General features: G+C 42.8%; 1 protein-coding gene across 2 annotated transcripts in view; it reads left to right on the forward strand.

Annotated features, from left to right (window-relative positions):
• Positions 1–18,730, forward strand: part of MYO15B (myosin XVB) — an 810,836-nt gene that overhangs the window by 573,328 nt on the left and 218,778 nt on the right. For both annotated transcript variants that reach the window (XM_078654532.1, XM_078654533.1), the window contains 5 exons: positions 253–325; positions 660–736; positions 1,165–1,241; positions 2,727–2,857; positions 3,321–3,415. In XM_078654532.1, coding sequence (XP_078510658.1) covers positions 253–325; positions 660–736; positions 1,165–1,241; positions 2,727–2,857; positions 3,321–3,415 — 453 coding nt within the window. The remainder of the gene's footprint in view (positions 1–252; positions 326–659; positions 737–1,164; positions 1,242–2,726; positions 2,858–3,320; positions 3,416–18,730) is intronic.

Consider the following 18,730-nt stretch of genomic DNA (forward strand, 5'->3'; position numbering starts at 1 on the left):
AAGGCAACACATTTATATTTGTTCAGTGGCATGAATGAAAATCTGTTTTTGTAGACCTCCCCTTTGCCACCTTATGCATAGCATGCCATGTTGCTGCAGCTCAACCATAAAAAATTAATTGCATGTCTATCTCAGAACACCCCAACTCCCTCCTTTGTGGTATTTTCTGTCTTTTACCTCATTTTCCCTCCATCCAGGATTTACTAACCGCAAACACCATCAAGACTCATCCTTTCTCACTGACTTCTGCAGGTTCCAATTCAGGAGTCTCTTATTTTGTACGACGACAAAGAACTGAATGAGCTCGCCACCAACAACTTCATGAGTGAGTGATGCTCTGTGCCACATCACTTTCTTATTTCTTTCGTCTGTAATCTTTCTTTTTCTCTCTCTCTCTTTTTCTCTCTCTCTCTCTCCCGCTCTTTATCTCCCTCTCTTTCTCTCTCTCTCCCTCTCTTTCCCTCTGTCTCTCTCTCTCTCTCTCTCTCAAACATACCAAACTGTTCTCTGCACTTCCCTTCCTGTAGACCAAAGGCATGATTGGGAAAACATAGAATTTTCATCAGGGGCAGGGAGAGCTGCATTGGCCTTGAAGGGAAGAGCGGGGGTGTCTGTGTGGTTATACCTGTATCACAGTGTCACATTTCCACTTCTTGTAGATCTGATGAAGTTCATGGGAGACCAACCACATCACAGGACCCCGGATGAAAATGTCTGTGTGTACGAGATCTTACAGGTGAGAAATGCAGTCTACAAGCTACAACCTGTCCTGGGAGTGATAATATCTTCTGTGAGAAAGACAAACTCCATGAATGACAAAGAAGCCCAAAAATGACGGCATGTGAATGACAGCATGGCATGTGAATCAAAGTATGTGATGAGTGGTGGTGACAGTCAGGAGTAATAGCTTGACAGCTAACTGACGGCACACAGAGCACAGCCTGTGAGGACCAGCATAGCATTAGAATATCATGAGAAAAGTCTCACTGATTTTAGGCTGTATCATCAGACTCTGAAATTGTTCTGAAGAGGGGAATTGTGGGGGCAATTAGTTCTACTCATTGGACAAAAGGCAAGCATACTAGGCGCCACTGCAGGATTGCAGATATCTGTCTTTCAGCCGCCTCATGCATGTTTTTAACCATCAGTTTCTTGCCTTTCCAGCTCTGCAGGGAGAAGGAGACTCTTCGTGATGAGGTGTACTGTCAGGTCATTAAACAGCTCACAGAGAACCCCAAAAAGTGAGTATACAGCACCGCATGCCACAGTGGGAACAGCTGGGAAACGGCAAACAGGCTACCTCCGAGTCATCTTCTTTCTCAAACTATTCTATAAATCCTATGAATGCAGTTTGTCCTAACTCCAAATCACCTGCCAACTTGTCGACTAGTCTATGAATGCTGACTTTGTTGTCTTTCTGATCTCCTGGGTCAGCGCCTGCTGTCAATGTAGTTTCTTTGTCAAGTGCTTGTTGTTTATTTGAAATCAGCATTCACCCAACCCCAAAAGGAACAACCTAGCTCAAACTGTTGGCCATTATAACACCAAAGTACAGTAAAAGAAACCCCAGACTTGTCTAGCCTGGTTGGGCCTCATGATCAGTAAGAGGCAGGGACAACTTGAGTTCTATGACATACTGAGCTCAGGCTCAAAGTCTAAGCATGCTCCTACCACTTTCATAAGCGACTCAGCCAGCTCCAAAGGGATGGGCAGATATGCTTAACTCATACTGGTCCACTCTTAATTACTGTGGGCGAATTACATTCAATCAATATGTATAATATCTGCCCATTGCACAAATTCCTTATCCTTTGGTTCTTGTTTGCGGTCTAATCTCTGATAGCTATATCTGCTTTCTAATTCCTAACCCTGCATGTGCTGTATAGTTGCTTACCTACTTGTATCTGCCTAATTCCTTGCACTGCTTCTGCCTTTAGAATTTAATGTCAAATCTCTGATCCCTGTATCTGCTGTATCATGCAAGTGTGTGCAATATTATCTATGATACATCATATGCTGTTTAATTTCTAGTTTCTCGATGTCCTGTCTCAGCTCCAATCCTTTTTTATTCCCTATTAATCCCTGCTTAATATAAGGGCTATTTAAACCCTGATTCTTGCCTGAATGTTCTAATTTACCACTGTTGCTTGTGCTAGCCAACTCTCAATATTTGCATATTATATATAATTATTATTAGCTATATAGCTGTTTAATCATAACTGCATTCCCAACTCTCCTGCCATTATATGATGTCTAACCCTTGAACATTTTTTTACACCACCTAATCACTTAATCTGCAGTCTTTCCTCTATTCCCTATACTTGCTGTCAAATCTTTGATTCCTGTATCTGCTCTGTAATCTTTTGTTTAGTACCTAATTCCTATATGTGTTGCCGACCCCTGGGTGTTGCCATCCATAACTCCTGTGCATTCTGTTTAATCCAACATTTCTGTATTTCCCAATTAATTGTTGAACCATCTATGTGCTATCTTTTCTCTGTACATACTGTCATCCCTGAATGCTGTATTCCCCAGCCCCTGAATCTGCTACGTAATCATAGTTTCCTATATTTTTATAATCTCGGGATGAACAGTCTAATCAGTAAATCTTCTATGTTCTAGCTCATCTCTGATATCTTCCAAGAAAGTCTAATTACAGATTGCCATATGTGCAGCCTAATCGCTAAGCCCCTAAATCCTATAATTTGGTGTTTTCTCTATGTCAGGGAAAGTTGTACCCGGGGCTGGCGCCTGCTCAGCATCTTGAGTGGTTACTTCCTTCCGACTGCCACCTTACTGCCTTATGTGACCAAGTATCTGCAGGAGGTGTGTTCGCAAGCAGACAGCAGCTACCAAGGTACAGTATTCCAGCAGGACATTCCCACTGTCTCCTTCACTGTTCACACTGGGGTCTGTCTGTCTTCTGCTTCATCACTTTCCACACTTTTTGCACTCCCTTCACTTTGTCTCCTCAAACCACCACACCTGGATGACACATTGTCTTCTGTCTCGTCCATTCTCCAGGAGTAAAGGCTGTTGCCTTTTAATCTCCACAACGGATTCATACTCTATCTTTGCCTCCATCATTCTCTTTGACCGGATATTTGATTCCTTGTCCGTGCCAGGGCACATCCAGCCTTTGGGTTCCAGCTACACAAATGGCGAGTTGTTCAGTCTAGTGACCTCTCTTCTAGTAGTCATGAACCTCCTTCTTTCAGTCTGGAATTAAATGGCTGGGTGTACTGTACCAATTCATTCCACAGTTGAGTCAACCTTTCTTTAAGGGCTCCTCTCAATTGTTGTCTCTTTTTTTGCCACAGATATCGCCAGGACCTGCCAAGATCACCTGAGACAAACCATGCTATACAGGGGTCGCCGGCACTTTCCATTCAATGTGGAGATGGAAGCTCTCTTGGTAAAGTCTAGGGCAGATGAAAGATTTATGTATAAGTCTCAGTCTGTGATACGTTCAGTCTGCGTTGTGTTCATGCTCATTAATTCAATGTGTCCATGGTTCATGTCTCTCCAGTTGTAGTCCTGTCCTTTCAATGATGAAGTACTCTGTTATCAGCATTGTTTGTGGTCTGTGCAACCGATTTGCCAATGCTAAATGTTTGTGATATAGACTTATGCTCCTCAGATTTCTCATCTATGAAATATACCCAAGTGCAGAGTTATATCAAGAAAGTTTGCCTGCTTCAGGCTCAGTGCTGAATCAGCTCCATGTAGTTGATCTTCTATAAGACATCACATAACATTTCAAATGCGACCCATACTACCCAGCTTCCCTAGTGTCCTTTCCTTTGTTCTTTTGCCCAAAAGTCACAGATGCCAGGATCCAGAGCTTACTTAATTTATTTTCCTAACTTATAAACATTTAATTTGCTGTTGGCAAGAGCTATACTTTCTCTCTCCATACCTTCATGACAGACTTTTCAAAGAAAAATCCATCTATAGATTAACTGTCCATCCTCCATAGTTGAAAGTTTCCTATCAAAATAGAAAATTCTCTTTAATGCCATCTTAACATATCCAATTTGTAAAGCTGGGCCAGATACAGTGCACCGCAGGAGAGTAAAATCGGTTGCCTTGCAAGAGGATCATATCACTTTGTGAAAATGGTGGCTCTGTTCCATCCATTGAAGAGACTCCTATGGATGATCTTTTTTGCAGCCCCTACAGCTCCTCGCAATACTCATTTTTCTTATGCCTCAAATTAAGTTGCAGAAGATATCCCTTCAGTTGATCCTATGTACCCAGTGGAATCGATTCTGCCGGGAGGCATTTGCAGTTGAATAAAGATTAAAGTATTTGGGAGAGGAACCAATCAGATCTCAGTGACCTAAGATTTTTAGTTACAAACAAGACTGATTGATTGGATGGAGATCCCACCTCTTTGCATCAGGAGAGAGATTAAGACACATGATGTTGAAAATTAAGTGGATATACCTGGCTCTTATATCATCTACTGGAGGGTGGTGGTCCAATTCTTGGTGAACACTACTATTACTCTGTACAATATAGCAAGAGAGGTGGTGTCAGCTTCTGTGACTTAGGAGAGCACCAGTGTACACCTGCTTCTGAATTGATCTGTGTCAGGAAGAGACACCAGCTGTGAGAAATTCTCAGCAGCATGAAGGTGAATGCTCAAGAGCGGGAGTTACATTTGTAGTCATTTCAGAGCTTTTTGTTTGGTGCGGTCTCTTGTTTGTTACCCAAGGTCAAAGAATGCATCAGACATTTTGTAGGAGAGTTTACTTGGAATGGAGGGTTGGGGTTGCAGATAATTTAGACTGGAGGTTTCCTTTCTTTATACTTTTCCTCCAATTACCTCTCTTTCCCCAAGAGGGGGAAATTGAGGCACCATCAATCAGAAACAGTTCTCAATGCACCAGGGGTGGCTGTAATGATGTTGTACATGGGCCTGCATGAGCTCATTCTTTGTATCCACACCCCACATCTATGACTGTCTTAGGTTAATTGTATGCTTCACAAGATGAGGTCATTCTCTTTTGCAGATTCAAAACTCAGTCTCCCTGCTTGGTGGTTGAGAAGATGAAGTTCAACAACTGGAACCTCTCTAATAAGGCAGTGAATGATGTTTTGGCTGCCAAAATGGCATTCACAAGTATAGTGAGGCTAATACATGAGAACATTTTCTGAATGGTGCAAGGCTATTCATGTATACCGTATAACTTGTGTCCTGGGATGCTCTTGTTCTTGTTTTTTCCCCCGAAAAGCCAAAATGAGGTCAGGGGCAAATGGATATCTAGCAGTATCCTTCGCCTTTAAGAGGTCACTTGGGAATGATTGCTCTTGGTTTTGGCAACTGTTCCAATTTGTATATTAATAAGACAGTGATGGTAGGAAGTGACCAAATCTCTTAACAAATGTTGTCCCTGCAAACAATAAACACTTTCATTCCTGAGCATTATGTTTCAGTTCACATCAATGTAATCATGATGCAATGATCTTGTTTTATGCAAGTGGATATTGTGTACAGATTCTTAGCATTTTATGGGTTAAATGTATGCCCATCCATCTCCCTTCCTATTAAGGAAAGGGAAGTAGATGGACCTTTGTCCTGCATTGCAGGGTCTTCTTTGATAGTCATACATTTTACAGTAATTCCCTAATGTGTGCGGGACCCTGGATCCCTTTTCATAGATGTGTTATCCATTGAAATGTCACACAGAGTGTTAATGTTCATATGTTTTTCTCATGGGCAGCAACCTGTAATAGTCTATCTGAGGCTACCTTTTGTTCCTGGAAATAAACTGATGAACTTCTAATGAGCTGTTTCAAGCCTGAATTGTAGCATCTGATATACTCAAAATGGGTGAAAATGTAGAAAAAAATGCAGTCTGATAGGTTTAAATTGAAAAGTGAAATAAAGTGTCCTGTCTCTTTAAGACTCCAAGAGTTTCCCCTAACCATAATGCACTCTGATGGCATTTGCCTCACAGTGTCAGTTCGATTCTCTTCAGGAGATAGCAGAAGGAAATCTGTGAGAGTATGAAAAGTTTTATCAATGATCTTCCAAAGCCTCAACAGCAAGATTTCACAGACACGCTGCATGAACATTTGCTGGTCTCCAACAACATCCAACGTGCAACTGTTGATTTGCTGAAATTGGCAGCTACAGTGTATGGTCATGGAGTATTCACAGGTCCTCATGGCTCCACCTTACCACCTTAAAGCCAGAGGTACAGCTGAAAACAATGGAAAAGTTCTTCTGATAACAATTCAAAGCAAACGATTGTAGGTATTTCCAATGCAGGGTTCAATTTCCTCACTCACCTTTTCATCCTCAGCAGTATCCTCAAGGGCAAAGGTACCAGGGAAAGGTGTTGAAATCCAAATCACCATCAACAAAAGCTTCCATTTCAAGAGGAGGACATTCTTCTGGTACCAGACAATGACAATCTCATACCCTTCCTTGGTTTCCCACTCCAGTGGGGGAGAACTGTGTCCTTGCATCGGCAGAGTGTACTGGAAATACAAGAGGCAAATGAGTACTAAATATTACATATCGTTAATAAGATCTACATTTCACGGCCATTCCACCACAAGTTCCTCCAGTATCAACATCGAAGTATCAGATACCCATCCTCTGCAAAGAAGCATCAATCTTGTTAAGGAAACATTCAACCAAGCTAGTTCAATTGCATCATGAAAGGCAAGGAGTTTACTCCAGGTGTTTCCTGGTTCAGCAAAAAGACCCAAAAAGGGGAATAAAGAACAATATTAGACCTAAGGTTCACAAACGAGTTTATCAAGAAAGAAGAATTCTGGATGCTTGCCTTGAATCAGATTGGTCGGCATCTGCTGTACAAGGAATGGATCTCTACAATAGATCTGTATATTTTCACATGCCAGGCTCGAAGCATCACTAAAGATTTCTCTGATTCGTTTTAGGGAAACATCACTATCAGAACACAGTTCTACACTTTAAACTCAAACCTTCTTCTGGCACATTCTCAGAGAATGCATGGCAGTAGTATCAACTCTCCTGCAGAGAAGAGGAAGTTTGATCTATCCATACCAGGGCGAATAGCTGGTAATAGCTCAGTCAGAAAAAGATAAAGCAGGATTTTTTTGAACAACTTTGAAGTTTCTGCACAGGCTGAATCTCCAAATCAACCAACAAAAATCGATTTCAATGCAGGTTCAGAGACTATCTTATTAGGGGGCAATGTGATACATCATACAGAAAAGAGTGGTTGGTTTGGAGGAGAGCGTGTCATCTGTCTGGGAAAAATGTAATATCCTGGAGCGAACCTTCAACCCAAAAGAAAGAGAAATCACCTTTCTTCAAAGCTGTGTGGCAGCCTGTATTTTTCTTGTCTTGGATGCACTTCATAGCCCTGCAGCAAGGCCTAGAGGACATTCTGAAGAGAAACAAGTAGGAAGACAAACTGAACTCACTTCCCAACAGCAAGATAATCTCTAAAATGGTAGTGCAAAACACAAAATGTGCTAAAAGGAGTTTCCTTTCAGACGGAAATATCGGCACAAGTCATAGTGACCTATGCGTTCCTGTCAAGATTGAGACCTTGCCACAGTATTTGATTGTTCAGGGGCAGTGGAAAGTGAAGGAAGCCTCATACCACATATATGATCCGGAACTGTTCGTAGTCCACCTGGCCTTCAAACCTTTTTTACCGTTCCTGAAAATGAAATTAATTAGCGATTAAAACAGACAACACCTCAATTGTGCATTACCCAGGTAGACAAGGAAGCTCCAGGTCAAGAATATGAAAGTAAAGACAATCTGGTACTGAGCCATCTCGAGGGAACAATTGGTAGCAGCAGTGCACATTTCAGGGACAATGAATTGGCAAGCATACTTTGTTTGTCGTTTATATGAAGAGTCAACTGCATCTTTGAAGAGTGGGGAACACCTTCTATGGACCTCGTCCCTGTGGGAAAATGAAGACACTTTGCATTCTTGCGATCAGAAACGGGTCTCTAGAAATGTCCTTGTGGTCAGTTGCTTAAGGTCATTTCTTTACACGTTTTACCCAGTCTCACGCATCCCCTCAGTAATACTGAAACTGTGTTGATACGAGGTAAAAATATATTGATAGTGTCAGATTGCCGAGGCAGGGAAAGCAGGATCTGCTGACCAAACGCTTGGGGCAAATTCAAACCCAGCTTTAAAAGTATTGAATTTGGCTGCATAGCTCCTGAAGTCAGACAGTGAGGCTATTTGAATCTTTTACCGGCCTGTATGAATCTTAAAAGAAGTAAAACGTCCCTCCACAAGATTATGCTATTTCCTAAACTGGAAATGATTCTGCATATGGTGTCGAGATAATGGGCATAATCCAATTACCTGTTACCTATCTGCTTTATTTAGCCCACGCGAAGCTTTGTTTTCACATCATTAAAAGTTTACTTTGCTGCTGTTACAGCATGCAGAAAATCTCCAAATCATTTAGAAAAATACTGTCATCAAAGACATTTTGGAAGGCTTCAAAGTATTCCCTCCAATTAGACCTCCATCAGTCGAGCAGAACATTTTATGTCATTGTTGATCGGCTCCCTTTTGGAGTCGATACACAGGGCTACATTGCAGCATCTCTCCTGGAAGACTGCTTTCCTTGTGGCAATCATGGAGAGTGAGCCAGTTGGAAGCTTCATTGTCAGTTGAGCCCTACACTGTTTTTCGCTGTCGTAGGATGTCAATGAGAACACATTCTCCATTCCTCCCCAAAATTGTTTGACTTTCATATTATTCAAACTATTATTCTATCTACTTTCTTTCCCAATTCTTCCTCAGCAGCAGAAGGTGCCTTCATTCACTTGACATTACAAGACACTTTAACTTTTACCTAAACAAAAACGTAAGAACCTGACAAAAAATGAATCAACTATTTGTAAACTGGCGCCAAATCAGGCATGGTCTAGCCATATCCAAACTATATGTTGCTAGAAGGTATAGTAGCATGTATTGCATTATGCTACTAATTAGCAATCAAACATCTGCTAGCAAAGCCAAAAGAGACCCGAGGAAATGCAACTACTATGGTTTGAATTAGAAATTTACCAATTGCAGACATCTGCAAGGCATCAACATGGTTATCAATCTACTCATTCACAAAAGATTGTTTAGATTTAGACGTGCAGGTTGATGCTAGAATGGCTGGGAAATCATGAGAAAGTTCTTGAAATAGAGAAACTCCATTTGTCAAAATACACTGTGTACATTTAGAACTTTTGTATTTTCTGTTTCTTCCTGCTGCCCAACAGCCACCTTCTGGTGTATAAAACTAGCCTGCTACTCTAGGCTAACATTTCGAGACTATCAGTGAAGATCTTTCAAATCCGATGCAGAAGAAAAAGTTACCTAAACAACCCATTACCTCTCCAAATAAGTGACTCTGTCAGTCAGCTGCCAGTAGAGTGCATCATGGGTAGGGGAAGCTCCTGGAGTCTTAGAGACAGGACATTTATTCCTACCTTTCAGTACAAGCCTATGAAGGTGCATTTTGTCCTATAGTTTCATACACTTTCACCCTTTCTTGCACATCAGATGTTGCAATGCTGGCTTGAAATAGTTATTTAGGTGTTTATCAGCTTATTTCCAGGAAAAAATAGCCTCAGATCGTCTGTTACAGGGTATGCTCATAATAAGGACAGATGGACACTGACACTCTGTGTGACATGTCAATGAACAATACATCTATGGAAAATGCTCCGGGGAATTAGTCTTACATTTATCACTTCAATGAAGATTCCTACAATGCAGAATTGGGATTACATGTAGAATTATAGATAGGTAACAATAAATTACAAGGTTGTTTTTCACATAGGGGTTTGGAGTGACTTTAGATAAAGAAGAGCGAAGCTTGAGTTATCTAGAATGTCATTCAGAACCCGAGGTGAAAACATCTCTGTAATTCACTTTTTAAGCATTGTAGGAGAGTATGTTCTGCTTTTATGGTCACCCCCACTTTTTGCTGGTGTCGTTTGGTATTACTGACTACTCTGACGGGGATCCTGCTAATCAGGACCCCAGTATCTGTGCTTCTTCCCTAAATTGGACATGGTGAGTACTTAAATACACTCCAGATTGGCTACTGATGTACCTGTGCAAGTCCCTAGTATATGGTACTAAGGTACCCAGGGCATAGGTACACCAGGGGTCCCCCATGGGCTGAAGCATGTATTATATCACCCATGAGAGACCACTCAAATTGTGACTAAATGCCTGCCATTGCAGCCTGTGTAAGCTGGTGCTAACACCACTTACAACAGGTATGTTTCCTTATATCTGAGGTCACTGCACTTAAAACATATAAGTCACCCCTAAGGCAGGCCTTTCAATCCTGAAGGCAGGACACTTGGTTATAAGCGTGAGGGTACCCCTAGATGAGCAGGACACCCCTTCAATCCACAGAGTCCATTCTCCCGATTTGTAAGTGCATCAGCCATTGCGATACATAGAGTAGCCATGCGTCCTTACGCGATAGCTAACTCTGACCTGACTGTAAGGAATCCTGTCATGTTTGGTTTTAAACATGTTGGAATCATACCCCAATGATTCCATGCACTGTAAAACTCCTCCAGGGAGGCCCTCAGTGCTCACGGTACCAGTCTTCTAGCCGCAGACAGCAAACTATGGCTGCTGCCGACGAGAGACAAGATTCTGCCCTCCTACTGCTGAGCCAAGCTCGAGCAGGGGAAGGCAGGACAATAGGTTTCCTGTCACAGGGAGATGTGACCACCTCCCCAACAGGACCTAGTGTATTGGAACAGGGTGGGGCCACTTGCCAGCGTCACTAGACTGCTCACTATCATGCCCACTAAGTGGCAGATAGGGCAGAGCAAGGTTGTATACTTAGGTCTCCTGGTTGGTGGAGGCCACGTTCAGCCATTAGAGAGCGAAATCCAGACCGTCATGGACTGGGTTGCTCCCACTACCCAGACTCAGTCAGAGCTTTCGTGGGCCTGACTGGATACTACAGCAGTTGTGTTAAGGGATATAGGTCCATTGTGACTCCCCTTAATGATCCCACCTTCAAGAGAATGCCTAAGAAAGTTCAATGGACAGTTACCTAACAAAAGGCATTTGATGACCTGAAGCAGGCTATGTGCACTGCTCCCATTCTGCAAAGTCCTGATTCCTCCAAAACCTTCATTGTCCACACAGATGCATCTGAGATACGGGTTGGAGCTGTTTTGTCACAACTAAATGCAGGGGGCCAGGACCAACCAGTAGCTTTTATAAGCAGAAGGTTGACCGCCAGGGAGAAATGTTGGTCAGCTATAGAGAGGGAGGCCTTTGCTGTGGTCTGGGCCTTGGAGAAGTTGAGGCCCTACCTGTTTGGTACTCACTTCCTTGTTCAGACAGACCATAAAGTCGCTCTTATGGCTTAAACAAATGAAGAGTGAAAATCCCAAATTTCTGAGATGGTCCATTTCCCTACAGGGGATGGACTTTTCAGTGGAACACAAGCCTGGGAGTAACTATGCCAATGCAGATGGACTCTCCAGATAGTTCCACTTAGAAAATGAAGACTCAGCTGGTCCAAGGTTAGTCTCATCTCCTAATGTTGTGTGTGTGTGTAGGAAAGTAGGATCTGCTTTCATGGTCACCCCCCCCTTTCTGCTGGTGTCCTTAGGTTTTACTGACTAGTCTAACTGGGATCCTGCTAACCAGGACCCCAGTCTCTGTGCTTCTTCCCAAAATTGGGCATGGTGAGTACTTAAATACAGCCGATTGACCACTGATGTACCCGTCTAAGTCCCTAGTATATGGTACTAAGGTACCCAGTGCATGGGTACACCAGGGGTCCCCCATGGGCTGAAGTATGTATTATGCCACCCATGGGAGACCTCTGAAATTGTGACTACAGGCCTGCCATTGCAGCCTGTGTAAGTTGGTGCTAGCACCACTTACAACATAAATAGGTTTCCTTATATCTGAGGTCACTGCACCTAAAACCTATAAGTCACCTCTAAAGCTGGCTATTCAATCCTGAAGGCAGTGTGCTTGATTATAAGTGTGAGGGTGCCCCTGCATGAGCAGGACATCCCTACAATCCACGGAATCCATTCTCCCAGGTTGTTAGTGCATCAGCCATTACAATACATAGAGTGGCCATGCATAATTACGCGATGGCTGTAATGAACACTGTTGTGTTTGGTATCAAACATGTTGGAATCATACCCCGATGATTCAATGAACTGTAAAGCTCCTCCTGGAGGCCCTCACTGCTCCCAGTAACAGTCTTCTAGACCCGGACAGCAAACTATGGCTGCTGCTGACCGGAGACACGATTCTGCCCTCCTGCTGCTGAGCCAACCTCGATCTGTGGAAGGCAGGACAATAGGGTTCCTGTCACAGGGAGGTGTAACCACCTCCCAGATGGGACCTAGTGAATTGGGAGAAGGTGGGGGTGCTTGCCAGCGCCACTAGACTGCTTTGAAGGGCACATTTGGTGCCCTCCTTGAACACTCCAGTTGGAACCAGTTCAGGGTGCCATTGGCTCCCGTTCTGGTGTGAAGCTGTACAAAGGACATGGGAGTATCATCCCCACTGTCCAGACTGTGTGAATTATCCCAAACCTTTTCTTAGGGTACTTAAGAGCTTACCTGTGGGTGGTTCCTTAGATTCCTCATGGGACAAGATTTGGATCCGAAACCACTTCATCTTCAACTGTCTAGGCACTTTGGACTTCATTGTACTTCGCTTTGGGAACTGGGAAGACTACTGCTGCTCCTGGTCTCATTATCCTGCTATTCTTCTGCGTCGTCTGTGCCTGTGCTCCATACAGGTTCTTCTACAGGCCTGTGGACATTCAAGACACCCGAAGGAATCTCTCTTGAAGTGAAGGAGTCACTTCCCTGCATCTGCTGGGACCGCAAAAATGCTGACTGGTCTACTGATCCTGAGCTCTTACAGACCACAAAAGGTTCAGCAACACAGGTGGTGCTTCTGCAACCCCCACAAGGCCTGCACTGTTTTCACAGCAAGTTTGAAGCCATTATCCCTAATCGGAACTGCTGGAGCGCACCCTGTGCAATGTGTCGACTTGCCCTTGCCAAGGATTGTTGACTGTTATCACGAGAGATATTAAGGCTCCAAGAAGCTCTGGCCTCAAGCATCTCCTGCAACCAAGATATTCACCTGCACCGCGTCCCCTGCACCGTGGGACTTCATCCTTTGGTGAGCTGCTCGAGATCCTCTTGCAACTTCTGTGCCTTTGTTCTGTGCATCTTCTCCAAGGGCACCCTCAGCTCTTCTGCATTTCCAACATCGGTGGGCATTTGTCTTACGTGTCTCCTGGTCACTCCTGAGTGGCATAGACTCTGTCCCCTCTGCTTGCAGGTACCTCTCATCTTGAACCCACCTTTTGGCTACACCGGACTCTTTCACCTTGTTCACCAGCGGCATCTTCACTGAAGTCCTCCATTGTGGTCTAAAACGGTTTCCGATGTCACTTCGCACCTATGCACCCTGCTTCCCTGGTGTGGGTATCCTGATCCTGGGGTATCTACGGGTGGGGTGACTCTCCAACCTTCCATCTTCCATGGGTTTTCTCCAGGGTACGCTCGGAAGGGTCCTTCTTCTTAAACATTGCAACCGCGTCTTACCCATTGACTTGTATTGAGCACCTGGTCGTGTTCCCTCTCTGCACACAGCCTCCGTGGGATTCCTGGGTGCTTACCTTGGGTGGTTCCTTGGGTCCTCAGCTCTTCTACGTATTCTGGGTCCAGTCTCGACTTAGGTCATGGTTCACAGTCCACTATTTTAGTATGTGGTTTGGTCTCCCTCTGTAGACCGCTGTGTATTTGTGCTACTGACGTGTTCTATTATCAAAGTATTGTGTGTATTGTGGTTATATCTCCGGGTAGGAGATATTGCAATGTATTAGTGAGCGTTTATAATAAATACATATTTTTATAACAATACTGTGTGGTTCTTTTTCACTTAATCTACACCATATCCACTGCTGTGGCAAAAATACCTTACAGGCTGTGTGATAGAAACAGAGTGAATATATTGGAATAGCTTGTTCTGAAGCATATGTATAGATTCAAAATTAATAAAAACAATGAATCAAGCACAATCCTGTAGTTTATAGGACACAACAAAATATGTAAACAGTATTATTAAACTTATAAGGCAAATATGATTAATCATGTGATAGAAATAAATATAAATAGTAAACCTATAAAGTAAAATAGACAGTAATAGGGGTAACTTCTAATGCTAAAGTGAAATTGGTCACTCCAGGCTCCCTCGGTTAGCACATCTGGTTTGCATGGTGGACATGAAATTGTTAAAGTTGGCTCATAAATTAACACAGCTTTCAGACTGTTCACTGCAGGTAACATACACATGCATAAGTTGTGCATCTTTAGAGGAACAGATCTGGACTGTAGTTCGCTAAGAGTGTAAGGTCATAGGATATTGGTTTAAAAATGTCAGATTTCATCCTGCAGCTGCCTCCTTCCCATCTTTGAAAGGAACTGCCTTCCTAGGCTGGTCCAAAATCAGGGTTATTGTATATTGACATCGTCGGGGAGACTATTTTTATTTTTAGTGAAATTATAAACTATGTATACAAGAAGATACTTGTAATGTGGCTGTAATGCAGGTTTTGGGTCTGCATCGCTTCGGTAACCAAATTAGTTCCCACAGTGACCTTCCAGCTATGGTCTGGTCCATGTGGAACCAGATTTTTTCCCAAGACAATTCTATTCTAAGTTGGTGACCATGTAGTATTCCATGAAGTTGGGGAACCCGGGCACTTCTTGATATCTAAACCTTTTAAATGTTTGCTCAGCAGTAGGGGTTCGCCCTGCCACATGAAGCTCAACAACTTTTTCTGTAAGTCATCCAATACTTCTTTCCCTATTCTCATTGGGAAGGCTTGGAATATGTAGAGCAACCTGGGTGTGACAGGCTTCTTGATTGCCACCATACAGCCCAGTTGAGACATAAATGCATTTTACACTTCGACAGATGCTTTGGTATCCTTTAGTAGGGCTGTGATATTAGCCACATGTAGCTTTGTAAAAGTGATTATGCAACACCTAAATGTTTAACGCCCTCCTTAGATATTGTGAAGGGCCCCTTTTGTCTAAGGTAAAAAAAATCCCTTACTTAAAGCCAATGGGCCGGAATTCAGATATATCATTGTTGATCTTCTACTCCCACACCAACCCATATTGTGCTAACCCAATGGGTAGAGGTGGGGGTGAAAACATTTGGTCCCGCAGAGACAGCATGTTTTCTGCAAAAAGTATAATTTTATGTTTCGTGCCTCTAATATTTAAGACAAACAACAGGGCTGACCGAGGGTAACCCCGCCTGTCACCCTGTCAGCCATAACTGTTGCCTTCGGTTCCTGGTAGCTCACTAAGACCATGGACCATTTCATCCTGCCAAAGTCCTTTTCCATATCTAGTGCTATCACATCAATCTCACATTTTTGCCTTTTTGACCAGGAATGCCAACCTGCGGATATTGTTAATTGTCTGTCACCCTAGTATGAATCTCAACTCAAGGATAAGAGTTGGGCGGAGCATTGCAAGTCTGTTCGCCAGGATCTTCATATAGAGTATTTTGTTCACATTCAGTAGAGTAACAGACCTATAAGCTGTGTACCTTGAACGGCCTTTCCCCAGTTTAGGAATAACTACAATGTATGCATCGCCCATGGACAGAGTTACTCTCCCAGCCTCAGAGAAGGAATTAAACATTCCCTTTATTAAATGAATTAAATTAGAGGAGAAAGGCTTATGGAATTCCTACTCAGCCAAAAGGACTGGGGACTTTATTTGGTTTCATGCTCTTAATGACCTCTTGTATTTCCTCTTCCCCTATTGGGGTACCCACGTTTTCTGTCGTTTTCTCATAAATGTTTGGGAAATTTAAGTCTGTTCCAGTAGGCGACACTGGTCCCTTGATCTCTCAACCTCTCAAGTACACTGTTCGGAACTCTCCTGTTTTCCAGTGCATATAAGCTTTTCACATCCTTTTTATCTTTGTTTGTTCACCAAAAGACGTTGAAATTTGTCTGTGGTCTTGTAGATTACCACCTTCAAGCCATTCCTTATTACCCCATTAGTTGTTGAAGTTCATATAGTCATCTATAGCCTTAGAGATTTCTACCCTATTTCAGCATCTGCATGACATAACTTCCCTACCTTCATCATCTTTTCTTTTTGGAGAGGACCTTCTGCCTATTTTAATTAAAAAGGAGCATGGGCAGACACAATAATCATGTACATTTCTACCGCTCTAATGATACTAGCTGTATGACTGAACAGAAGGGTGATATCTCTTCATGAGCGCATTTGGTGCACTGGAAGCAGTAGAATTCTCTTTGATGTGTTGCTCTTCATATTTCTACCAGGCTGAAGCCCAAGAGTATTTCCTTCATCTCCTCTGAAATGTTTCTAGCAGGACTTCTGGTTGACCTGTCTACTGTCCTGTCCATCACCATATTCAACTTAGACGATTTCTTTGTCAACCCTACAATGCACCTGTAGATACCTGCCTCCCCTCTCCAGCAATGTTTTCAAGATCACATAGACTGGGCATTCACATCAGAATGGCCACCCCACAGGTTTGACACACTGCTGTCCCATGGAAGTGAGTATTTTACAGCCTGGATTTACTTTAAATGTATTTTATTTCATATTACAACCGGAAATAATAAAACATTTCCTGCAACTCACTTATCTACCCCCACAATAATCAATTTCTCTTCCCATTCAAAAAAAAAATTCTCATTTAATTAATTTGTTGTTAGAGCTCTTTTCTCCAGTAAAATAAAAAATGATTCCTTAAGGGCTGCAACGCGCCCCAACTACAAGATATTTTTATTTCTCATATTGTTGAGTGCAGAATATGGTATTCCTCAATTTGTACACATTATCCTCTGTGGACACCCCTATTATTTTCCCAGGTCTAACCCCATGTACCAAATCGTCGAACTAAAACACTGCACTGGTACCATCCTTTGGAAGTGCCAGCATCATTGCAAGGGGAGAGGAGCTGTAAAGGTCCTCTGATTTAGTTAGTCTAATTCGTCTTAAATCCTGACAATCTTTGAAACTTCAATAGTTCCTTCATTAAGGATATGAGAAACCTGGTGGGATCCATTAGTGATACTTTTATATCATCCGCAAACATTGTGAGTTTAAACTCATCTCCAGCTGGTAGGACCTCCTGATCTATAGAATGTTGTAGATTCTTTGGGCAAAAAGCTCCGGAGTAAGAGGAAAAAGAAGGGGGATTTTCCCACCTTTGCCTAGTGGCCGGTTCTGTTTGGATGCAATGCAACAGTTCCTTGTCAACTCCAGCTCTTGCATTATGGGCATAACATCTGCCATTAGCCACCCTCTGTAGTCCTCCCACAGGCCAGTCTCACGCAGGGTGTCTTCCTTGAAGTTCAAGTCAATCGTGTCAAACACTTTCTCAGTGTCCAAGGAAATCAGGGCAGCATTTCTTCCCCCTTGTTACCAATGTCAATAAGGTGGACGCCTTTTTTTGGTATTGTTCCTAGCTTGTGTTTAAATAATAAAGCTGGATTGTTGGGGTGAATGAGCTTCCTAACAATATATTTGAGTTTGGTTGTCACAGTTTTAGTGCTAATTTCAACAACGGTATTGAGAAAGGAAATAGGTCTATAAGAGCCACCGTTAGCTCGGTTTATTACTAAATTCATAGAACCGGATATAAAGTTTTGTTTATGAAACTTCACCTCATCAGTTTCCAAAATTCGGATCTGTCCCCTTAAGTCTAAAAACCTCCTCCATCACCTACTTCAACGTCTCTTAACTCAAACCTTAACTGAAGGGATAATATGGGTTTGTAAGTGAGTCTGACGTCTCTCAAGGAACATGTGGATGGCACGCATTTCTCTTTTAGAGGCTAGATATTCAGATCTTTCTCTCCCATTCAAAGATGATGTGAAAAGGGTGACCCCACTTGTTACAGATGCCCTTACTTTGCAGAAAGGTAGTAACAAGTTTGAATGACCAACTGTTCTGGATGATTATGAGAGAGAGATCTTGGAAAATGTAAGCTTTAACGCTGTTGTTGGATATCTGGCCTCCAGATCTCACTGCCCTCATAAACCCTCTTTATCCTCGAAGTGGTGTAGACGAGCTAGAATGTCCAGGGTTCCTCTAGGCCTTGCAATTTCAGCACACACTCTCTGGGCTCTGTCTCCTTAAGGCTGTCTGAAGTCTGGCTTTTCGAGATGGCTCAGAATAGACCCTGAATGCAGGTTTTTGCTTTTCCTGAAAAATGATCATTTGGTCATTCATTTGCAATAAACAGGCTCTGTAGTGCTCCAAGTTCAATGTTCTCATGTCCTCTGTTTATTCAAGACGTCAACTTGACTGTGCAAACCTAGGTGATTTCAGTTTTGGTGTCTTGAAAGAATTGCATAATGAATGGCTTTTTGACTGTTTCGTCCTGGTTGGTGTCCAAAGTACTGGACCTGCTGGAGTCTGTTTCATGCTGTCTGGTTTGGTTATGGGGAGGGTCTGTGTTTTTGATTGGAATTAATGTTTCTTAACATTTATTTTTGACTGCTGCCATGCTAGGTTCTTAAAACCCTGGATACGATGCAAGGTAGTCTAAAACCATGCCAATTTGAATCACCAAAGGGTAGGCCTCCAGACAGCAGGGGACACATTCTAGGTTAAGGAAACGCCGTTGGAAAGGGAAAGTCAAAGGTAGTTGAGTAAGTGATAT

The sequence above is a fragment of the Lissotriton helveticus genome, chromosome 7 (assembly GCF_964261635.1).
Source record: "Lissotriton helveticus chromosome 7, aLisHel1.1, whole genome shotgun sequence".
NCBI classification, from domain to species: Eukaryota; Metazoa; Chordata; class Amphibia; order Caudata; family Salamandridae; genus Lissotriton; species Lissotriton helveticus.